The sequence below is a fragment of the Neopelma chrysocephalum genome, unplaced genomic scaffold, assembly GCF_003984885.1.
Source record: "Neopelma chrysocephalum unplaced genomic scaffold, ASM398488v2 Primary Assembly neopelma1_22, whole genome shotgun sequence".
In the NCBI taxonomy this organism is placed as follows: Eukaryota; Metazoa; Chordata; class Aves; order Passeriformes; family Pipridae; genus Neopelma; species Neopelma chrysocephalum.
Genome location: NW_020897689.1, coordinates 15,694,679 through 15,720,180, shown reverse-complemented (window position 1 = coordinate 15,720,180; position 25,502 = coordinate 15,694,679). Strand labels below are relative to the sequence as shown.

At 40.0% G+C, this 25,502-nt stretch overlaps 1 protein-coding gene across 1 annotated transcript; it reads right to left on the bottom strand.

The window, feature by feature from the left end:
- Positions 1–4,571: 4,571 nt before the first annotated feature.
- LOC113974758 (transmembrane protein 68-like) lies at positions 4,572–23,059 on the bottom strand. The gene is made up of 7 exons (XM_027698576.1): positions 23,024–23,059; positions 16,229–16,559; positions 14,577–14,741; positions 12,058–12,251; positions 7,123–7,183; positions 6,585–6,724; positions 4,572–4,707 (listed from the first exon to the last, which is right to left on the bottom strand). The coding sequence occupies exons 2-7, from the start codon at positions 16,554–16,556 to the stop codon at positions 4,603–4,605; spliced, it is 993 nt and encodes a 330-aa protein (XP_027554377.1). The 5' UTR covers positions 16,557–16,559; positions 23,024–23,059; the 3' UTR covers positions 4,572–4,602.
- Between the last annotated feature and the right edge of the window lie 2,443 nt (positions 23,060–25,502).

Sequence of the window (25,502 nt, the reverse complement as noted above, 5' to 3'; positions counted from 1 at the left end):
GGGGCGGCGGGACCGGGGCGGCTCCGGCGGCGGGGCGGGGGCGGGAGGGCCACCAGCGAGCGGGGGCGCGGGGGCAGCGTGGGCAGCGGGGAACTCCGCGCCGCCGGGGGCGCGGGACCCGCCCGGACCCGCGTCCCGCGCGCACCGCCCGACGCTTCCGCCGCGGCGCAAGCGGCGCGGGCGCCGCCAGGGGGCGCGCGCTCTCAGCGAAAGGGCGGGGCGTGAGGCGCCCCCTGGCGGAGCGGGCGGCAAGGGCGGGGCGCTCGGGATCCCAGGATCTCAGAATCCATTAGGCGGGAAAACAACTCCGAGGTCTTCGAGGTCAGCCCACGACTGAACACCACCGTGTCAACTAAAACATGGCACTAAGTGCCACGTCTAGCCCTTCCTTAAACAGCTCCAGGGACGGTGACTCCACCACCTCCCCGGACAGCCCATTCCAATGTGTAATCACCCTTTCTGGAAAGAATTCTTAATGTCCAACCTAAACCTCCCCAGGCACATCTTAAGACTATGTCCTCTAGTCCTGTCACTGGTTGTCTGGTAGAACAGACCAACCCCCACCTGGCTACAACCTCCTTTCAGGCAGCTGTAGAGTGATAAGGTCCGCCCTGAGCCTCCTCTTCTCCAGGCTGAACAACCCCAGCTCCCTCAGCTGCTCGGCTGTGGTGCTCACTGGAAAATACCAGGTCCCACCTGTTCACCATGCTGCCTTCAGCACCACTCACCTCCCAGCCACCCCTTCCCAGTACCTGCCAGCCCGAGGTGAGTGTAAGCTCCCTTCTCCAGCCCCGCCGGTGATGCCAGAGCAGCAACAACAGCAGCCATACCTGGTACCACTGCTGGAGGAGTACCCACTCATATCTGCAGCTGCAGGAGTACCCACTCGTACCCACCGCTGGAGGACTACCCGCTCCTTCCCACTGCAGACAGCTGGCGTTCTGGACGGCTTGCAGTTCAGACATGGCATTCACGGAGCTGTTAAGGTATTCCTCACTGACCAGCAGACTTGGATGTGATCCATGGATTTATATATAAAGAAAAAATAAAAATCAGTCAAAGAAATAAGCAGTGTTCCAGTGGTGCCAGGTGCAGCTCCAAACACAGAGGTTGTCGTAGCTTCCCTACCTTCTGGGACGACATGTAACTCCGCCATGGCTGCTTCCTCAACCTTAGGTGAGGTGAACTGGCCAGAACTGGCTGTGAGCTCTTTCAGATCTGTTCTTCCCGTTCTTTTCCAACTGGCTGTCTTCTACATTCACATCATCTGCCTGTTCAACATCTGCGGCTGCTCAGCTGTGCATTTGTATAAGTCTGTTTGCACTGTCACTCAATTAACTGGTCACAGCACCAAGCCTGCCAGAGTTCAAGAAGTGTTTGGACAACACTCTCAGGCACATGGTCTGACTCCTGGGGCTGTCGTGCAGGGCCAGGACTTGGGGTTTGATGATGCCTGTGGTTCGCTTCCAACTCAGGATAGTCTATGATTCTGTGATTTTATTATTTTTCCAGTGTTACCAGTAGGATATTTTTCCCCAATGGAAAAGCACATAGTTTGAGCTCGATAAACCTTATATGCAAAAAGTTATGAAAACAGGATTTCCCTGCATTATTCACTGGGCACACTGTACCCAAAAAGAGTCATAAATGTTAATTTCATTTTGAGGTAGGCACAGGTCATTTGCATTTGCTGTTTTGAATTTCTTTTTTGTTGTATGATGGAAAGGCTAAAAATAAGGGTAGCAGGGGAGTGGTTTGATTTGCAATTACAATTCTATTTGTATGGCAAGCTCTAGTTTCTATAATATCAGTTTCTAGTTCTAATTTCTATAATGTTGTGCTAAAAATAGTAAAAATTTAGAGGGACCCACTAAAATAATATAGTAGCTGCTTATTATTAGAGCAGTATTACAGTGTTTCTGGAAAAAATTGATTAAAATTTTTTATTAGAAAAATCACATATATATCATTCAAAGTCACTCCTCTTTCTCAATAATAATTTTGTCTATCATATTGAGACCCCAGAAAATACCCTTCAGACAACTGACAGAAGACAACTAATAGAAATTAATTTTTACTTCAGCTCATTTCAGATACACTGCAGATAACATAATGGCGCTGCTGTAAGATGATTTACTCGCCCAGTAAAAACTTGAACTTTGTTAGCAAAATGTTAACAGCTGTCTAAATAGGAGAGATAGAGGCAGGAGTCTCTTCTTTCAAAGATAATCAGTGCTCTGATTACGTATCTCCTATCCAAGGCTTGTGCTCTGTTCTGTGGCAACACAGCCCCTAGCATCATGGAATCTGAAAGGCTTTGCAAATTCAGATTGTTGAAGTGTTTAACTGGTTAGAGAATCAGAATTGTTTAGATTGGAAAAGACATTTAAGATCACTGAGTCCAATCATTAACCCAGCTGAGCCCACCACTGAAGCATGTCCCCAGGTGCCACACTTACAAATCTTTTAAACAAGTCCAGGGATGGTGGCTCTATCACTTCCCTGAGCAGCCTGTTTCAATGCTTGATGACCCTTTCAGTGAAGAAATTTTTAGTAATATCCAATCTAAACCTCCCCTGGCACAACTTGAGGCTATTTCCTCTTGTCCTATCACTTGTTACTTGCGAGTAGAGACTGACTCTCATCTGGCTCCAACCTCCTTTGAGGCAGTTGTGGAACCCCTCTGAGCCTCCTTTCCACCAGATTAAAAAACCCTACCTCCTTCAGATGCTCCTCATAAGACCTGTGCTCCAGACCCTTTACCAGCTTCATTGCCCCTCTTTGGACATGTTCCATGATGACACTAATGTGCTCGAAAAATAAGGCAGTCAGAGAATGATTCTGTCTTGTCCTTCTGCAGTTTCTGCAATACAAAGATTGCTTTCAGATTCTCAGCTCTGAGGCATCATTACTCTTAATTCCTCTTGCTTCTTCATCTGTGTATTCCATAACCTTTTCCTTTTTCTCCCTTGACTTAAGCTCACACTTTGAATTTTAGCTTGTATCGTTGGAGTGTGCTGTGTAAGACTTCGTGGTTTGAATTCCTGTTTCTGTCCAGGTGTATCAGTCTGCATCTTGGTTTGCTTTAGTTTATCATTTCCTGTGCATGTCGAGTCTCTGCTGGGAGAAAAATCTTTCTGCTTGTATACAGCAATTATAGTTAAGGTGTTCAAATAAAAATACCTATACCTTAGGAGAGATTTGAGATTTTTTTTTCAGGACAGGATTCTTGTCTTTTTGCTCCAGGGAAATAACTCACCTGTCTATCCTGCTCCCTTCTCCAGATGTGCAAAAAATATTTGTGGAGAAGCAGCATGGGAAAAATTTATTCTAATCCAAAGAGCAGATTTAGTTTTCTAGTGAAAAATGAGCAAACGGTGTATATAGTTCCTTAGATACTATGTAACTTTTTAGGATGTTGAGGGGAAAGATTATGTAGGTATTAAAAGCACAAGAATGAAAAAATGAGGCAGAAAAATTACCTCTCTTGGTGTTTGAAATTAACAGACTTGGTTGCATTTAATGGCATGTTGGACAGATTACACAAAGTTCTCCCACTCCCACCAGTAACAACATTCCACAGCCTGTAAAAACACATTCTGCTTTGTAGCAAGTTTCAGTTTTCCACAAATTGCATTAGGATGACAACACTGCCTACATCTACCTTTCCAAACAGGCATTTTGGTTAAATCCGTATGGAGACAGCAGTGTTGCAGTACTGCATTTTTTGGCAAACCACCAGCGATGGTAAGCCTCAGGGTTGCATTGCCTAAGTAAGCTACCCCTATAGCCTGTTCCCTGTTCACCAGGAGATAAATACAGCACATCCATACTGCTCTCACTATACCCAGGGATTTTCAGACTGAGGGCAGCCTCATTCACTAAATAACTACGGTATGGTGCAATAATGGATGCATGTACCAGATCAAACTTGAAACTACTTTCTGCATGTATTTGCATAGCACTACACTGAACTAAAGCTTTTTTTTCTCCTCTCTTAGAGAGACCTGTCTTTTGTGGGGGCAAAGTCTTGGATGTAGCAGTCCTGCTTTCCAGGGTGCGAACCACTAGGCTGATGTGTTGTAGGAGTCTATTATCTGTTCTAATGGGATTATGTCTTTTTGTGTAGTCTCTAGAAAAATGCCTAAGCAGCAGACCATCAGCTAAAGTGAGACAGTTTCTCTTCTGACACTGTCTTGCATGGGGTCCAACAGAGAAGGTGCCCACTGTGGAGTGGTCTCTGGTGGGATAACACTGACTCTAAGGTTCTTCTCTGAGACTGGCCTGTGATCTGCTCAAAACAGAAAACCACAGATCTAGCAAAACTGCTAAGGCCAGTATGCACTTGTTTTAGGAACCAGGAAAATCCTGGCTACATGATTTCCTTTTGGGGAATTTAGCTGTTGCATTGCTATTGTACGTAAGTCATCTTCTTTAGTCTTTCTGAGTTCAGGATATTCTCGAGAGGTTAAGTGTTTTCTTCTGCCAAATCTGTAGAAACTTGTAAATTAAACTGGTTGAACACCAACTATTAGTCAACAGTGCTGTAGGACTTTTTTTTTTACTGTATGCTGTAAAAACAACAAAATAAACATAAGCATTCTAATCGCTTTTACGACGTTTATCAAATCGCTCCAGTAAAGCTTTCCATATGTTGCCTGGAAGTGTTTGGTGCTTTCTTATGAGAGCCTGGACAGCAGTCTTTGTCTGAAAAGAGAAGAGAAATTTGCCTTTACAGACCTGCTTATGCATGGAAGAATAGTATAACCCCAGACTTCTCAGAAGTTCAAGAGGCACTGGGAAATTCACTCATAAGATCCAGTCTAAGAAAAAAAGTGTCTATTATATTACATAGTTGTCCTAATGACACTTTTCTTGGAAAGGAAAGGAACAAAAACATTGATTGCAGTTTTGGATAGGCTCAAATTATTGAGATTTACTACAGCTGGGCATTACTAAGTCAAAGTTGCCTTTAACACATACAAACATTAAGTTTGTGCAATCTCCATCCCTGAAGATTTTTATCAAAAATGCTGGACAAAGCCTGACTAACCTCATCTGATCCCATAGCTGACCTTACTGGCACTAGGAATTTGGAGTGAGAACCTCTGTCTGTCCTTCCCAACATGAATTCCCCCATAACTGGATCATATACAGTATGCACATAATAAGAGAATTCATAATATTCTCTACGTGAGATTCAAATGCAAGTTCAGGAAGAGATTGCATAAAATATTCTGCATTTCTAAAAGAAATAAGAAATTATCTCCTTTTGGTTTTCCTTATGTATTTAAGCTTGAAATAAGGGTAGCTACATACTCCACTGATCTACCCCAGAGTCATGGTAGAATATCACTGTGAATATAAGAAAAGAGTAGCTGAACCTTTCCTGACAGGTTCATGTCCTAATTCCTTTCCAGGGCAGGATCCAACAGAGGGCAGCCAGGCCACTGCTCACCTCGAACCCCCATCAACCTGCTTTTATTTTTAAATAATACAAGCCACAGAAGACCTAACTGTACTCCTACTGAAGTGGGTGATGGTCAAAATGGGTGGTCAAAACCTTGACTTTAACAAAGTAAATCAGCATCATGGGAAATTTCAATGTCAGTTTTGCAGGTACACAAAATACTGTTCCCCCAAAATACAAGAATATAAATAACAGTAAGGGCAGTCATATTGCTTCCAGCCTCCTAAATATGCTAAGACCAAACTCCACAGCTTACTGGGGCAGTTCTCTTGCAACAGACCAAACCTGTCTTTCTGGTTTCACTTTTGTGAAGTCCAGAATCTGCAGCACACTCATAAAAAAAGGAAAAAAGAAAAAGAAAAGAAAAAAAAAATGAAAAAAAAAAGAAAGGAAAGCTGGCATTCTTGCACCTTTTTGGGAGCAGTAAGGTGTTTTTTCATCAGTGATTCCTAACAAGTGTTCTGATCCATGTACTCCTAGCTCATAGATTTGTTTATGTTTTTGCATAAAGCCCTCCCTTCACCTTCTATGACAAATTTTAAAAACTGTGTTTTCTGTTTAGCTTAATATTTTGAAAAATGCTTAAACTTTTGATCTACAAACGCTTTTATGCTCCTGGGCACCACTGATTTCACCAAGCTATAGGTACTCAAAATACTTTTATATTTTGGATGCAACTCATTTTTGTAACGTTTTTCTTTTGACAATGAGACTGAAGCTCTTGTGGAACTTTGTTTCTAGTACTCTGTGCTATTTAGAGAAGATGCTCAAAGTTATTTGTGAAATTTATTTTCGTGGTTACTGAAAACTGCACTTAAAACACAGTTTACATAATTTCAGTTATCAAAGTTACCAAAGGCATGGGAGAAACAAAGTTAACATGCCAAGAAGACAGAGTTCACACATTCTGAAAGGATGAGAGCATCCCAATCAACTATTACTATGTCAATACTTACTTGTAGGTATCCCTACATTAAATAATCACAGACCTCAACTGCCCATAGCTTTAACAAGTATATTTGTCTTTACTGAAGCATGAAAAAAACTAGTTTCAAGTACATATATAAGAGAAGGCAAAGTACGTAGCTCAATTTTGCAAGGAGAGATAACTTACCTTTTCAACTAATTCCTCTGTAGTTATATTCGGATCGTAAGGGATTGGCTTCCCAATGTATGTGCGAAATTTGACTGGAAGTCCTCCATATGGAGGAATAAAAGGCAATCGAGTACTTTCATATAACTGTCTAAAAAATCCTGAAATAGTTTATGGGAAGAAAAAGTGAGATTACAGCCACAGAAAACACAATCCAAACTTGAAATCTGATTAGTGTTGAAGACTTATTAAAAATGCATGCTTTATCTGACAGTCAAGAAGTTGTTACAGGATTGAGGTAACTGTCCACCAAAACAAAGCTCGATAGACCTAATAGATCACTGAAATAAGACTGAATTAAAGGATCAAATCACACAGCACAAACCAGTTATGCACAAGCTATTTCCATATGAGATACCTCTAACCCATAGCAACTGTGTTAGAAAATCCAAAGCAAGCAGAAGTCTGAAAAGCAAAATCTAAGAAAAAAGTGAGAGAAATCTGAGAGAAAAGTGGATAAAGCATTCCAAATACTTAAAATATATTTTTAACTTCTTACTTCTTTCTTTAAACGTCCTATAGCCTTCACGGACATTTTGAGTATACATTGGAATGATGGGCTAAGGGATCACAAAAAAAAAAAAACAACACCAAAACAGTGGAAATGTTATACCAGGTTTGAATTTATGTTTTAGTGCCTGTTAATGCAGCTAAGAAAATCACTTGAATACAGAAGATAATTATCAGTCAGTTAAGTAGCAATCAAGGAATCTTGATATAAAAAATAAACTCAAGAATAGAAATAAAATTCTATTTCTTAGCTGCCACAAATATCTGTTTTAAAGCCACTGTCTCTAAGGAAAATTACTGACATTGTATTAGGGTTTATATAACTTTTATGTTATATATTTATTGCAGTACCACTGACTGGAACATAAATAAAGTTTTGCTGTTTCCTTGTCTAAAGGTTTCATCACAAGTGGTGAATAGGAGAGTATTCAGTTTGTGAAGTCTAGCAGAAAGCAACTAGACATTCATGGTTGGCTCATCTGCTTCTCAAAGAAGGGTCTCACTGAAGCAGTCACGTTTGGGTAATATTTCACTGGAAAATATTTCTGCAGATCCCTTAGACAAATAAGGCAATTGTATGTCCTCACTGACCTGGACTACACACCTGCTGGAAGGTGGATACTTAGGCAGTTACAGAACAAGTTCACTTCATTACCGTGACTAAAAAGAAACACACTTGAGATACCTGCACTTGAAACAGTCATGTCTTACAGCCTGAGTTAAGATTTCACAATTTGTAGACAAACTGACAGTGATTGTATCCATGTATGCAATGATTTTTTTGGCCACTATTGTCCCCTTTCCTTTTTTTAAAACATATTTTGAGCATGTTGTTGGAATTACTTGTCCATAAGGTAATGAAAGAAGACTTTTATGCTGTTAAGAATCATTACCAGAGAACAGAAAACCATAGGACAAGAGAAAAACAAGCAAGAAAACCACCTAACTAGAGCCTAACAAGTAACTCAAAGTGTTGGAAACCATTAAAAGGAAAAAAATCCCTGACAGATAACAAAAATATCAAACACACATGAAGTTTTTATGGTAAATCCTTAAGAATGAGAAATTAAGGCAAATTATTAGTTACAACCCCTTAAAAATAACCAGTAATAGCTTTTAAAAACACGTAAGTACTGGATACTAAAAATACCAGTTGGCTTCAGCTATTGATTGAATACTGTATGTCTAACATGTAAAATGCTTGAAACCCTCTGTCTTACAGACAAAACACTTTAAATTTTAGAAATAGTGCAAGAGAAATACATCTTAGGCTATAAAGAAATCTGACAGCTACAAAAGCTATTCTCATACAATGATCAGCCATTGAGGTACAGAGTAGGCAGCAACCTTCAGTCCCTAAGCTGCAAAAAACAGGTACACATATCAAATCTTACATTTGTAAAGCAGCACAGTCAGATCTGCAGTAACGCACGCATTTATATTTGCCGTGCTGGATTTGAGCTGGATCAAAACCAGTCAGCTTGAAAATCACAGAATCACAGCATAGCTGGGGCTAGAAGGGTCCTCTGGAGATCAAGTAGTCCAAACCCCTTGCACATACATGAGAATTTTATAAACCATAGTCTCTGTTTATCTTTTACCGACATAGAATGGAACCAATTTTTTTACACAGATAAAATTCAGGGATCTTCAGAAACAATCAACCCTCCCCATTAACCTGTCAAACCAAGTCATAGGCAGAGGTATTTCTGAAGGTAAGGGTATTTCTGAAGGTCAGGCCCCTGGCATAGATAAATTTGATGGAGACAAATATATGTCCCAGAGTCACTTTGAGTCATAACATTAAATAGTAACACTCTCCTTCTCTGACTCCTTAAGCAGAGTAATTGCACAAGATGAAGTGGAAACTGAATGTGGAAACCTTTAGGCAAGGACTGAGGCTGACACTACCTTCATTGTTTGCTTTTCTTCAACTCTTTCAATGGAAGAACTATTGAACTTCCGTAATATTGTATGAAGAGTGGGAATGTCTATTCATATATAAAGTTGGTTTTGAAATCCCCATTCAAGTCATCTGTGGCAGGTTGTTAACCACAACGTAGTCATTCTGAATAAAGTGTGTGGGGTTCTTTGGTTGATGGCTACACTGTATGTAGAATAAATTCAAAAAAGGCCCTTATAATTCTATTTTGCCTTCATTCAGGTTCCAAGCAAGTATTAGCAAAATATATATGAATTGCTACATTATAGAACAAGTTCTGATGAGTCAATGCTCAGTCTTTGGTCAACGTACAAGACTATTCTGGTCAGTATTGAAAAGGATGCAGCAAGAACAAACAAACAATCCATTTTAAAATTTGTCAAAAGATGGGATCCAGTTGCTACTTTAATATTGCCTCCTCTACTGTTAAATGCACAGCACTTTTTTTTTTTTAAGTGTTTAGTTACCTAAGGTATGTCCAATCACAGATTTCCAAGATGCAAGCTAATTACAATGACGCCCACCACACAGGGATCCACTCAAACCTTCTGATCATTAAAAAAAGCCCAAACTGAAGGAGTACAATAATAAGTAATACAAGAGCTCACAGCACTGTAAAGGTAAGCTCAGGATAGTAGTTGTCGAAGGATAAAATTCTCTCTACCCTCCAGCTAACAGTCCTATATATTACCAAACATTATGCAAATGACCACGAGATTATTTCACACTGAAAGAACCTTATCCTCAATGAATACCCAATTCATTAAATAAATTTTTTTTAAAAACCCACAGATTTTGTCAATAGAAGGTGCTAACAATTTTAGGTACTACTGTTCAGCTATTTCCATGTGCTTCTAAGTTATGTAAAACTGGTAGAACTAAGAGGATTACTAGCAAGGATTTTTGTGATGTGTTTTGATCAGGGTGGCAGTCTATGTAAGGGCACTCAGAGTTTTTTAATTCAATTTTTATTTAAAAAAACCCACAGCCTATTACACTGTATTACTGTAATGTTGCAGGTGAAGGGAAAACATCTGGCAATAGATTGTTCAAATATTTGAAGTAGCTTGAAAATCAGATATGAAAGCAAAATCACTAGAAATCACTCAAGTCGTTAAAGTGACACCTCTTTCTGACTGTTTGAGTATATTATTCACTTAATACATAATACTATAAGGGAATTCAAAATGTCCATATGAATGGACTAAGTTTATCCCGTTCACATTCTGGTATTTTCCTAGTAGCAGTGGTGTACAGGCCCACACGATATATGAAGTATTGTGACTAACATTTACCAGCCCGCACTTTTGAGAAAAAGGACAGGAAAGGGAACAGAATCACATCAAACATGACTTTTTAAAAGGCCACATAGCAAGGCATTGATGTAGAAATAGGTCTCCCAGCCTAAAATTACTTTATCCACTGGGTAAGTGTCCCTAAGTTAATTCTAGTGTTTAGTTATATTCCCATAGAGATAGAGTTATGAAGAAATATTAACCTCAAGCATGAATTTTGCAACTCCGGGTACTTTGCAGTAGGAGCTATAGCACAAGAGACCAAAACAAAGCTTGAGAAGCAACAGATCGGATGGGGTGAGAAAGAGATATAACTGCACAAAAATCTGAAAGGAATGGTAAGAAATCGAAATTTCATGGGAAGAACTCCACTCCCTGTACAGCATCTCTTATATAGATAGAAAAGTTTATGTGGAAGGTCAAAGAGCACTGTTATTGATGAGATATTCATAAGAATGTGAAGTAAAATTGATGGTTGTGCAATTCATGAGAAAGCAGCAGAAAGCTCATGGCAGAACAGATGAAACCTGGATTTGTACCAGTATTGTCAGACACAAAAAGTGTCAGGTATGTTAAGTCTTAATTAAGGCAGAAAACTTGTATCTAGTGGTGATGATGATGAGAAGTGGCAGTTAGGAAAAGGACAGGGTTGCTGCTCATTCAGCTGTATGCCGACCCAAATAAAATAACTTCCCATGAGATACAGTCTCACAGGTGGATTTAGATGGGAGAAATCAGAGCTACTGGTAGAAGGTTGTATTTGAAGATTATCATCCATATGGAAACTGTAACTGAAACACTGGCCATGTGTATATTGGTGGAGTGCAAATCAATAGAAGCACACCTCTAGAGGATGCTGAGGACCTGACATCAACACTGAGCACATTTCAGTGTTCTGTTTTTATGTAGAACTAATTCTTCTTTGGTACCACTGACTGAATGCTCATTTGCAACTGGAGAGTATTAGGTCCCACTCCTGGCTTATTTTCAGCCAAATGGAATGCAGCTCAGGTTCCTTAATGTTCCTTAATGTGAATGACAGAATGGTGAGTGAGATGAAAAAACTGCTTCAAAAGTGCCCACATGAGTCAAACTCAGACATTGATGTAGACATACCTTGGGTTAAGTTGATGCTATCTTTCACAAACCTGAAGAAAAGTAAGGGAAAGGACAAAATCCTAGACCCTCCCAGAATAAATGAGAAGAAAGAAAGATAAGGATAATATATTAAAGAGCCATAAGAAAATGTCTGGGTATATAGAAGCAATTAAGATGTAAGTCTAGTAGGATGAGAAAAAAAGAATGAAACCTTAGGACAATCTGGAGAAGGACCACAATGAAGATTTCTGAAGTACAGCCAAGATGTGACACTGGATACCTGCATGATGGAACTGTAGACATGGAACTGCAGAGATGGATGCTTTGCAACAGTAAAGAAAAAGTTCAACAGTTCCACAAATTCCTTGCTCCTTATGGATTAATGTGCTTGAGTAAAGTGATGTGAAAAGGTAAAGAAATCTTTACTTCTGAACCATGTTTTTTGTCTGGAAGATTTTCCAACAAATATCCCTAAGCTGCCTTTTATAATAAAGCACATATGCAAAAGGTATAAACTGGGATTGTTAGTGGTAGTAATAATAATAACAATAACAATAATAATTATAATAATAATAATAATAATACTCACCACTTTTGCATCTAGAGCAACCTGAGCAAAACCTTTTCTATTTCCCCACATGAGTTGGTAACTTTCATCACTGAATAGTGCTTCTCTAACTCCGCCTGGTGAGATGGACACCAAGTATCCATTCTTGAGTGCAAGGAGACACTCCTCCCTTGTGCCTGGTATAACACCTGTCACTCTCAATAATAATTTAAGTCCTGCAATAAATAAGTAGCAAATGCATATTATTATAACAGTATATCACAAACACTGCTTGCATGTAGGAACCAGATTACAGCTAAATGAAAATCTATTAGATATATATTTAGACTAAGACAAATTTTTATGAAGGAAATAAGACACCTACAGAGGAAATATTGGCAAAACGACAAAGACATGAAAATATTTTTGCCCAAATGTTATGAAGATGAACCACCTTATCAGGAGCATCTCAATAAAATGATGTTTCCACATGCTATTTTCTATACTTATCAAAACACCCACTATGCAAGCAAAACTTGTACATCATAGCTAGAAATCTGAAAACAAGTGTCTCTTCCTCTCTCCTTCTTTTTATATACTTCAATACAGGGGGAAAAATCAGTACAATAAAGATTACTGCAAAAATAAATACTTGACAAGCATCCATTTATTTTAAAAGAAAATGTGATGTTTAACATTTTAAACATTTAGTTTTCAAGTTGTTAATTGTGTATTTTGTGGTTAAATTGCAAACTATGTGGATCAACTTGGACTGCTGTAAGACTTAAGATGCATGAACGACAGAAGTCAGCGGGGCAATTTCAGCACCACATGAACATTTCAGTCAATCTCCTTCCTCTGTTTCCATAACTGGGATTTCTCTAAAAGACAGATTTAGAACAACGGAAGCATTCAATGCTTTCTTATATTATATTCACATTTTAAATATATTGGTTTGGAATTCCCATCCAACTTTCCACAAACAAGCATTTCCTCAATCTGCAAATTCACTGTTTGAACAGCATAATTTGCGAAGAAATTTTTTTATAATAAACGTAAGCAATAACTATGGACTGCCAGAACTGGTGCTTAGCAGTACAACTTTGACAAAGGTCTGCAACAGAAACTTTGGAAGACAATGGAAAACACAGTGCTGAATCTTGTAATTTAATTTAATCTCATTCAAGGTACCATGTTTGATAGATCTTTCTGTCAAAGACAGATGCTGACTTTGTTAAGGCCCTTTGTGAACCCAGATTTATATTTTGGTTTTATCCTACAGTCAGGAATGCCGTATCCTTATTAAGTGAAGAGGTACTTCATTTGCTTGGCTTTAAAACTTTTTTGACTGTTAGGAATTATAATGTATCGTATAAACATATTTTCACTTCTTATTCCCTTTTTCCAGATCACACAGAATTTTGTATCCCTCAGTCATTCAAGACTTCTGTCTTATGTACTATCTCTTCAAAGGACGCCATGCCAGGCCTCTGATCATCATTGTCCTTTTTTTGTAACTTTATTACTTTGCAGCTACTCTGAGATGTTATTAATTCACATCAAGAATTCTCCTGTAACTGTGATTAATTCTATAAATAAATTGAACTGAGGTTCAGCATATGTTCATGAGCATGCTTTAAAGAACCAATCCACGAAGTGTAACATTTCTTTGCAAAAAGCAAGTAAATATGGGAGAGCACGTTAGGGAGAAATTATGCTCAGGCTATTACTTTTAGCCACATTTTCTACTAATACAATGCAGAGGTCTGATCTCAATTATTTGTGGTCTTTTTTACCAAATGCCTTTTTGTAGCCTTTTTATAGGTTGACACCATATTTGGCACCTTCTGTTCCTCTAGCATGAACATAATTCAAACAATATGTTATGCAGACATCAATAGTCCAGAAATTGCACAGCTAAGAGTATTACTTAGTCCTGACAATGGTGTACTATACATTTTAAAAAAAAAATCTGTGCTACGGACACTTCAATTTGAAACAGTACCCTCTTATTTATCCCTTAAAAAGAGTCTCTGTTGCAACATTTTGCTAAGCTTTCTCTTCTTTTGTGGGTACTGTAAAAAGCCAGTCATCTCTTGACAACTTCATACTTCTGATGTGCTTAGTACCACACAGCACCTACTAAATGTGCTTGTAAAAAATTCTTGTCATCTTTCTAGGGGTACCTGAACATGGTTTTCACATCAAACTTGCTTCTTGCAACTTGTTTTCAGTGTTTGGACAAAACTTTCTTTTCTGAAGAGTATCCTTCTACTTCTAAATAGCTTCCTTTACTAATGAATGACATTACATCTCAAAAGGAATTTAAGTCTATTCATTGGCTCTGGAGGGTTTACCAATGTTTTCACTGAAATGACAGGATATTCTACCTGTTTGTCCTGTTACATCTACCAACTTCTTGTTTAAAAGTCTAAAAGCAGTCTTTCAGTTTGAAAGCTCTCTTTAAAGCATAGTAAAGTGTTTAAAATGTCAAGTTCACCAAAACTAGCAACAGGTTGGGTGAATCCAGAATGCTTAAATACAAGAGAACATGTTTTTACCTGGTAAACGAAAGACAAAATGATCAGCTACTGACCGACAAAGTCTTTTCTTCCAGAGAAACAGCCTAGACAAAAAGTAAAGGTTGTCTATAGGAATAGCTCCATGGTAATACACAAGAATGCCTGGTCCCTCTGGTAGGTTTTCCACACCATGAAGCTCATAACCTGTTTGGAATGGAAAATAATACACTGACAATGATATCTGTACATCATCTGGCAGTTTAAAGAAAACCATTTACTGTCCTTTGTTAAATGACTTCCAGAGAGTTGTGAAAGTCTCTGCAGTAGCATTTAAAATAATTAGGTTCTGGATGGAACTTTTGGTCAATAGCAAAAATAAAGTCCCTCAAACAACATAGCTTATCACTGGACTGATTTATTGGTCAGTTTAATCACTAGATGAGACCTGAACCTGACATTTTCCCCAGTGAGGGAACTAAATAATTATTTCCCATTAGGAACTTTTCTCAGTACATAGTACAATAATAATAATTTTTTTAAAATTACTAACGGGTGTGAAAACAATTCATTTGCAGAATTAGAGGCAAACAGTCTGGATGCATTCCTGAAATACAAAGGTATGAATTTCCATTCTGTATAAGGCAGAATGCAGAGTTTGGGATTTTACATAATAAAATGTTTCTATTTTTGAGAAGGGTGAGATGTTTAAATTGAAACCATAATCTGTAAGAATTCCAAAGAGAGGTTCTCTACACAAGAGTGAAATGTATTCACTTCGCAGTGGGAGGGAATTTCCTCACAGACATGGACTTCTATGAATCCTTGTCCTGGCTCTTCCTACGTTTGAGTTAGGTTTTAGGTGGAGCCAGACTAGAAGGATAATGTATACAAAGGCGTGGGAAAGCCACAGCTTCTGCCAACTAAGAGCTCTGTTCCACCTTGTCTGCCTTCATCACCATCCCTGCTACAGCTCCTGTCATAAGCTGTTCAGATGGGATTGGAGCAGGCAGAGTCCTAGGAAGAAGTGGAGAAATTTTATACGCAGGATGTTCAAAGATTAAGGGAAAAGCATAGCAGGATAGCAACATAGACAAAAGCTATTAGTCTTCATCCTTAGAATGGTAAAGTTACCTTGTGATAGTCTTAAACCACATCTGTGGAAAGAACAAGAGCCTAGCAGGCTGCTGAGGATTTTCCTAAGGAGTGGGGTGTGTTGAAAGTATCTGAAGGTTGAGCGTAACGAAACTGCAAAGTCAGGTTAGTTTTTAAATTCTGCCACAGTACAAACTTAGATGTGAGATCTAATTACTTCTTCATCCATATAGCTCTTAAAATTATTTTTAATTATCATAACACAAAGTAGTTTTTACCAACTAAAAATACAGTAATGACATTTCCAACTAGAACTAACATCAACACTGCACTTCACTCTGATACCATATACAGAGAAATGCACCTGCCTATCCACTTAAGAGAAATTTACCCTATATTAATTAATTTCTCCCTTTCATTCTGCTTCTTCTATATTGCAATCAGTCTTTGAGACAGAAATTTTTGGGTTAGATGCCATACAAAGTACAATAAATGTAATTTTTTTGCATCCATTTGGAAGAAAAAAATTAGAATTAAAACTACTGTGTATTTACTACTTACTATAATTCAAAGCTTCAGACAAGTCCTGTCATACTTACCATGCCATATTCTTGCGTATATATCCCAAAAGCTTGCTATGGTTTTCCTTGCTCTGTCCCAAACATCACTCAAGGGATCTGCTTCTAACTCACTGTTCCTCTGATATATTAAAAGTGAAATATTAGAAAGGTAAATGAAAAAGACAATTGTCAAAGGAACTATAAAAAAAACTAATATTGCACTAATTGTGAGTGAGGCAATGATCAAATGAAAAAGGTATTGCTTCAGGAACTCCACAACAGTCCATTCTTCCAGTCCATAGACAAGGCAGCTGAGGTCAGTCATTGGTATCGGTCCTGAAGTGCAGGATTCTTTTCCACGTATCATGTCCTGCATGGAGAAGGAAAAAAAACCCCAGCTGTAGTTTCTAATCATGGAAGTTTCTCAATTTAGGAAAAAAGCTTTCTGTAGATACACCCAGTACCTATTTTGGCATAGCACAGGTTCAAACATTTTGTCTCTGTCATGCTAAGATAGCTGCTGGCTATGAGATTACTGTATGTGTTTATGGATCTTTTTCTACAGCCAGATAATAGGGGCTAAAAGGAGAAGGGCTGGAGTCCAAAGAAGCCTCAGGATCCCTACAGCATGGCTGATCAGATTATTTCTCTGTGTAAGTGTAGCTTACATTTTAGAATCTCAGAAGAGGGTAAGTGGTAAGTATTTTCAGCAGTGTTAGCCAAGACTGCTGCCAGAGGTGCGGGCTCTCCCCATCCTCTGCAGAGCATCCAGCCTGGGCTTCTGCTCTCTCAATTTGGCAGTAAGGGGATCAAACAGCAGAGTGAGCAGCTGAAGGGCCAGCAAGCAAAACCAGGGCAGTCATGGCTCCTTCACAACACCTGTAAGTGCCTGGGGCAGCATTTGGTATTGCTGGGAGCACTGGGAAAAGCAGCTCTTCACCCCTCATCCATACAACAATTCCAATACACCCTTCTTTCCAATCTTCCAGCCCTAGCAAGGGCCAAGAGGGCTCCATGGCCTTACCGATATGTTTGCCACATGGAGCTCTCAAGTTAGTCTGTTCCTACAGCAGACCCTGCCAGCCTAACAGGTACTGGTTACGCTGGAATGCAAGAGCACTTCAGCACCCCTGGCTGCTTTTAAGATTCTTGACCGTCAGCCAGAGACTTAAACATTGCAATCCAGTTCAGTAATCCATAACTGAATACAGATTTTATTTGCCTCAATCAGGCTGCTACTTGTTTAACAAGTTTTCTGCTACAACACCAGAACAAGTATCTACAAGAAACAAATCATAATTGCCACAGTCAGTGCCAGGATGATAAAATACAGCAAGCCCAGACTTTTATGTCTTCAGCTGCACACTTATATGAGCAAACCTGCTGCACTTAATCACTCCACTTTTGCTTTCCTTCTTTGAAGCCCTGGGTAGAATACAGGGGTAGACTGGTGTAAAGCACAGCTCCCTTCAGAATTACAGATGAGAAGGAGTACAGCAAACAGTAAAAGCAAAAGGCAGCCATGAACAAGCACTAAAGTCTAACACTCAGTAAGGCAAGCAAGCCCCATGACAAGCCCTGTGGACTGAGTAGCTGCAGTAGCTATAAATTTGGTCTTCCACATTCCAATGAAATCTGTCCTTATCTCAAACCCCTCAAACTCCATATTGGACACCAAAAAGGACCATTGTGGTTTAACCCCAGTAGGAAGCTGAGCACCACAGAGCCGCTTGCTCACTCCCCCCTGCAGTGAGATGGGGGAGAGAATCAGAAGAGAATCTCTTGGTGTAAGATAAAGACAGTTTCATAGGTAGAGCACATGCTGGAAGGATAGTAAACTAGGAGCTCAAAGGAAGTACACACTGTATTAAAAGATGCTCAGCATGGTGCAAACAAATGAAACCAGTGTGACAAAGAAAGTCACAAGAATTAATATAGAATTATTTATATCCTGATGAGTGTTTATATCCTTTATATGCCTGACTAAGATACAGGAAAATCTAGAAACTGTCACTGAAAAGAGATTTTATCAATAACATCAAAGAAAAAAATGAACAGCCTGCATGATTCAGACATTAAAATCTCTGCTGAGACAGTGTTCAAAAGAATAAAGCTAGTGGTGTGGTGCTGCTCTATAGTAAATTTTTAATTGCTTAAAGTTGTTGATAAGAGCAAGGACTACAAATCCTCAATGTGTGCAAAGCATGCTATGCTGACAGAGCCCAGGAGAAGGCCACATTAATGGCCTGTCTCAGGATATTGAATCAAAAATACTGAGCAGTACTTGGAATAACTCATTCAGCCTGCAACAGAGGGTGAAGGAATGAGTAGATTTTGCATCATTATGGGGGCTTCAGATCTGGAACACAGATTAGTACAGTCAGTACCAAAACTGTCTTAAAATCACAGATAAAATATCCATATCCACAGTATGATGCCTTAAGCCCATAATGATTTTCTTATTTTTCTACCTTACAAGTTTTATAGGTAATAGAAGTAGATTTTAGAAACCCTTTCTCCCTCCTCCCTGTAGCACCCCTTAGTTTATACATTCCATACTCCCTATATCACCCTATCCCCATATCTAGTAGAAAATGTTTAGTCTTTTAGTCAAGGCAGGCCTGTCTTGTTTGGAGAACGCTTGTATCTTAGCCTAAACCGCAGGACAGAGTCAAAGAACTGGGTCACCCTGCTCTCTGTACGCTGAAGATGAAGAAGATGATGAAGAGGGGGTCCCAAAAAGCACCCCAGACCCAATTTCGAGAGGCGGGCCAGGGGGTGGACCAGGCCAAAAGTTATAGGGTGGACACACTTAGGATTGGCCAAATATTGTTATAAATGTAACATCCCGGGCACAGCCCGGCGCGCGCGTCGTAACATCTATTGCCTTGGCATAATTAAACCCTTTCTTATCTCACCCCAGCTTACGGCTCCTGAATTTTTTTCGTAGCACCAGCTCAGCAGGCATCAGTAAGTGCATCAATAATAACCCCTATATGATATGGGGATTAATTTGGATATATGGATCACTGGTGAACAAGAGAGCATATAATCAATCTACCAACACTTTAAAGATTAACAAGTCCAGGTATCTTCTTGTACCTAACATTCATTTAAAAACCACCTGAAATTCCCTCTGGCCCCCAACACTCATTTCTAGTAACTTGAAAGACTAGGGATAATCCAGAGGACTGGAGCAGATTTAAGATTATTCATAAACCCCCAAACACAAGTAATTGAAGACTCAGCAGCCAGATAAACTTCTAGCAAGATAACTGAGAAGCTGGTATGTGATGAAGGTCGCTGATACCACCCTATAATTTTGTGGGAAACAGACCTTGTAAACAAATTCACCCCCATTCTTTGAAGAAAGTAGAGGTTTCATAGCTTGTGCAGGCGTCATGCACATACAGTTTTACTAGGGGCTTCTCAAAGAGTCACTTTAAGCCACGTATAAGCTGCTACTTGAAAGTTGCCAGCCCCTTCCACCAGCCCCTTGCTGTATGTTCTCACCCCCAGGTTGGTCTCCAACAGATCAGCTTGGCTGCCTGCTAACAGGATGCCTGTGAAAATGCTGGCACAAGCAAAACCAGTCTTGGGAACAGCCCAAACTTAAGTTGGCCTGTGGGCATTATGCAAGTATATTACTGATGATGCTTGAAATTTTTATTAAAAAATAATAGCTCTTTTAAATGGAGCACATATGAAATGGATGATGTCATCAACTAACATGACGAAAAATATCCATCAGTGGCAGAATCTCCATCAAATAAGAACTGAGTCTACATCCTACATTATTCAGCATTTTCTGAATTTTCTTCTAGTATTAATAGGATGTTTACATTGATCAGTGTAAACAATGTAACATCCCACTGATTCCTCTTCCTCCATCCCAATTTTTATCTAACAGAAAATCACTTGCTGGTTGGAAGATCACTACCTTTAACCTTGTTTGCTCACAGACTACAGTATAAATGAAGACCTTAAGTTATTTATTTCTGATTTTAAGGTCAATGTAGACACTGAAAAAAGCTTTAGAAAGAAAATAAAATACTTCAATGTGCAAAATCATACTTTTAAAAAACCTGCAAAACAGATTTTAACAGTACAGGTTGGACCAAAGACACCTGCAAGTAGTTGGGTACACATGGAATGAATTCACCTTCTGCCAGCTAGCCTGGGTGGGTGGGATACAAGCTAATTCAACATCATTCCAGTTGAATCCAAGAGTGGAGAAAGAATAAATGATTGGTAAATTGAGGAAAAACTAGAAGTAGTATGGCTTTTTCTGGAAATTGTTTGCTCAACCATGGTTCAGTTCCTGCTCACTCAGTTAAGTGGTACACTACCTCCAATATTTCATAAGGAAAGAATGAACTTTGATCACTGAACCGTGGACCCCGGGTTTTGGACCATACGATGTGAGTCCAACATGGTAAACACATTCCTCTTTAATGCCGCTTTAACATCAAAGGACTACAACAGGACAGGACTTCTATTTTTCCATGTTCGACTGGCTCTCATCAGTCCCTTGCTGAAACCACAAATACAGTTTTGAAACTTTCTTTCTATCAAACACCACATAGGAAGTTATTACATTTGAGTGCCTATTTCAAGGCTACTACTAAAAACCTTCTTGATCATGCACTAGGAGACAATGCAAGAGTGTTACTGCAACATATTTACTCATAACTGCTTTGGTTTGCCCCAAATCTCAATATTTAAGAGAAAAATTTTTCTTCTGCTTTTATCAAATCTGAGCCAGGAGCAGCTCCAATGTTCTTCAATACTGAATATCCTATAAAAGGCTAACAAGTGGGTATAGTACTTTATTATTGGAAAAAAAAAATTTAAATTCTCTACATTTTTTTCATCTTATCTAGTGATGGACTTGAAGCTACTGTTCTGAGTGATTTCATTGTTCTCTACAGAGAACAACATGTGTGTTGACATATTAGGTATTAGTTTGGGCTCCACCTCTAAAGCACATCGAATTCCACAGTAATAGCTTTATCTACAACATAAAATTACAGGTGATATCAGAGAGAAATTAAACTACTGCCTCCCTACTTAAAGGGGAGCTCTCCTTTCAACAAAAATCTCCTACAAGTTGTTCAGATCCTGAGCTCTTGATGAAGCATTATTTGTTGATAAGGATAATCTTACCAACACTATAATCCCAGGGAAGAACAAAGCTGTCACAAGAGACCTATTACGACTAAATTAAAACCTTGTATCTGGCTTTCAACAATGACTGAAGGGTCATAATTTTGGTCTTGATGCTCACCAGTTTGCTCCTGGCAGTAGTATAGCAGAGCATAGTGGGAAGATCAGTGTAAAGTAACTGCAGACTCTTCTAGAGATAATTTTTTGACACCTGCTCTCTTGTGGCAGGCTCTTACACTTTCATCAAACTCAACTGCTCTGTTTCACAAGGGGAGTCATCTAACAGTTATAGTTCTGCATCTTACCTTTCAATGTAAATGAAATTCCAGTTTTACATTTCCTGGATGTTTTGTGGCAGTTTCATGGAAAATGACTCTCTTGCTGATCTCACCCTGTCACCACCCACTTTATTTGTCTCCATAAATCCACCCTTCTTGTACACTCCTATGTTTCTAGAGCTTTCCCTATCTTCAGTACATGTACCCCAAAAATGAAGGGTCTATCCCCTCAGGAAAGAAACTACAAGCAATTACAGTGCCCAGTATCCCAGCTTTTCACAGTCATTCCACCTTTTGCACACACTGAGGATACCTAACCTGGAGTCTTGTTTCCCATTTACAGCCTCAGCAAATACGGATAACTGAATTCCCACTTGGGTTTGATTGAGCATGTAGAAATTAGGCACTACCCTGACTGAGCATGCTTGCTCAGCTCAGTTCCCAGAAACGTAGCAGGTAAAAGCTGGAATAAAAAAATCATAGACTCATAGAATGGTTCGGATTGGAAAGGACCCTAAAGATCAGCTGGTTCCAGCTATGGGCAGGGACATCTTCCACTAGGTTGCTCAACACCCCATCCAGCCTGGCCTTAAACACTGCCAGGGATGGGGCATCCACAACTTCTCTGGGCAACCTGGTCCAGTGTCTCAGCACTCTCACAATAAAGTTCTTCCAGATATCTGACCTAAACCTGCCCTCTTTCAGTTTAAAGCATTCCTCCTTGTCACTACATACCCAAATAAAAAGTCCCTCTCCAGCTCTCTTGTAGGCCTCTTTAGATACTGGAACGCTGCCTTGAGGTCTCCCAGGACCTTTCTCTTCCTCAGGATGAACAATCCTAATTCTGTCAGCCTGTCTTCACAGGAGAGCTGCTCCAGCCCTCTGATCATCTTTGTGGCCCTTCTCTAGACCCAACAGATCCATGTCTTTACTGTGCTGAGGACCCCAGAGCTGGATGCAGTACTCCAGGTGATGTCTCACACCTGGAGCGGACTACAGGGGCAGATTCACCTCCCTTATCCTGCTGGCCACGCTTGTGATGCAGGCCAGGATATGATTGGCTTTCCGAGCTGCGAGCAGACACGGTCGGGTGTATGAGGAGCGGGATCTGAGTTCAGTGCTGGTACCCGTGCTGCTCAGGCACAAGTAAAATACAGCAAGCGCCTTTTTCTCCACCTGGAAACGTCATTTAACGTTTCCAAACGACAACACTGCGAAGACTCGGGCGGTTTCTCCCATTTCAGGCGCTCAGGGTCCCTGAAAGCGGATCGCAGCTGAAGCACGGAGGCGCTGGAACGCTGCCGGACCCTCCCCCGGCGCCGGCTCCCCGCGGGGCGACAGAACCTCCCCCTCCGCCCTCCGTCCCGTCCCGTTCCCCCGCCCCGCTCACCTGCCCTGAGCGGTCGCGCCGTCCCCCGCACTTCGCGGATGGGGCTCCGTCCCGGGATAAACGCGCTGCCACCCCCGCGTCCGGGACGAGGAGGCGGGGCTGGGCCTGGCAGCACCAGTGGGGTGCGCGCTCAAATCTCCATTTTTAATTCTTCAACAATAAAAGTCTTTGGGCGGGCACCGGCGGCCCCGCCCTGGCGCGCCGGGTTGGAGACGCCGCTTCCCATCACAGGAGGGCAGGGGTCGCGCGGAGCCTTCGGTGCCGTTCCCTGGTTGGGAAAGAGAAGCCTCCCCGGGACGTGCTTCCAGCCAATTCATGTCTACGTTGATTAAGAAAACTTTCAGAGTGTCATTGGCTGCTGAGTTGAGAACATATTTTTGCAAAGAGAATGGTTTTCAGAACGGTTTTGCAAAGGAAAGAATCTCTTCAAAAAGTTTAGGAGAACTGTGTGCCACACAGACTTGGGGTATAATTAAAGTAGAACAGAGATAAACTATGCTATTGTGGCTAAATTAAGCAGAGGAAACCTGAAACATAAAAAATACCCCTATGTTGTACTATTGTTCACCCTATGGCTTATGTGAGAGAGGTATTATTGAGACTGATGAGACCAATAGGTACCACTTTTAAAGTTCTGAAAATCATTAATCCAATCTGTTTAAGGCAGTTGATAGAATTTCATTGATTTGTTTTGATTTGATACAGAACAAGAAACTGAGGAATAACGGTGGCTTGCAAATGAAGAGGAATGGAACCTAGAATGTAGTTTCGCAGGTGAACACCCAGAGAAAGAAAGTATATAGGATTAGAGTCAACTCCCTAAGAATGAAAAGTATTCTGACAGAGAGTGTAGTGGTTGTCTCTTCCAGGATACAGCATATTGATTCAGGACTGAAAACAAATCCTGAATAAAGGCACAACTGCCCACCAGCTGCTGTTTCCATTGTGGCACTGCTTTACAAAAGATTCACACAAACTTGAAAATGTTCTGCTGACTGAAAATATTCAGTAATACTGTAAAGGAGATTTCCAACGCCTGTCCATTAGGATTTATTCCCAAAGAGGATTCTTCAGCATCAAGACTTCCTCCGAACTTTTGAGAGGCTTGCTTCAGCAGACACAAGCAGATTAGCTTGCCACCTGCTCTTCAGAAGACTCGGAGGATAGCAAGCACTGCTCTAGTCTCAGCATCTCCTCTTACGTCCACATTCATCCCAGTTGCAGTCCTTACACGGCTCCCATGAGCCTGCAGTACATTTCTTCCCACACATGCACTATGCTGTAGCTGTGGTTCAAGGGAAGTAGTTACAAACCTGCAAAAAACCATCCACCAGAGATGCTTTCCTACTGGCTTCTGGCTACTGTGGCTCAAGACAGACTTGTTCAATAGAAGCTTCTCTTGTGCGGGAAGAAAAGACTTGATATTTCCTGTCTAGCATGAAGCAGCAAATCATTGGAGAAGTGTTTTTGCTAGTAGAGAGGTCAGTAGAATGCAGATATAAAGTCTTTATGTGGCAAAAGTATATTTAGATGATCAGTGCAGATAAAGCGTTGCAGATAACACTGGGCAACACCAAATGTAGCTGAAATAAAGTATTTTTTTTTGTTTGCATGTGTATATATGCATGTGTATATTTTTCCTTGTATTTGCATGATGGTGTACTGTTGTGCAAAGAGTATGGATAGAAATGCAAGAACAAAAACTGCTTTGAAGAACAGAACTAGAATGAAATAACAGCCATGATAATACAGATATTGAAAAATGCATTGGAATAAAGAGTACTGAATAGCCTGGTGTAATTAAAAAAAATTGCTTTCCTATCTTTGCTTTGCCTTCTAATTTTTTTTCTTGCAAGTCATCTTGAAGAAAAGTGTATTAGACTTTTTCAGAGTATTATTAGGAATCCGGTAGGGGCCTCTAGCAGCAGATTTGGATATGAAGAGGGATTTCTAGTGATAGACAAAACTACTCGGAGAAATTCATGTCATTATATGAAATCAGAATTTAGGCATTTGAATCTCAGGGGGTGGGAAAATATATTACAGAGGTGTAAAATTTCAAACAGTCTGGAATTTTTAGACAAAACAATGGTCAAAAGTTTTAGAAAAAAGATTCAGAAATACCTACCAGTACCTAGTGTACAATGTGTACTATCATGACTATAAAGGTTCTATGAGAAATGGAGTAAAAAGAACTGATTGGTATAATAAACTGTATCTTGTGAATCAGGAGCATATGCTAAACTTCACCTAAAAATAAAAGTAGCAACCAAGGTGAGATAGAAATAAAAAATTAATAGGGCTGAAAAAGTACTTTGCTCTAATTTTGAATTAAGGTAATGAGATGGAGAACTGGCAGATTGATACTAAAGATGAAGGAGGAGAAATTACAAAACGGGAATGAAAAAATCAAGGTTCAGACATGGTAAGAATAGAACCAGCTGGTTTTCTCAATCTGTGCGAGAACAATGTCTAGCAG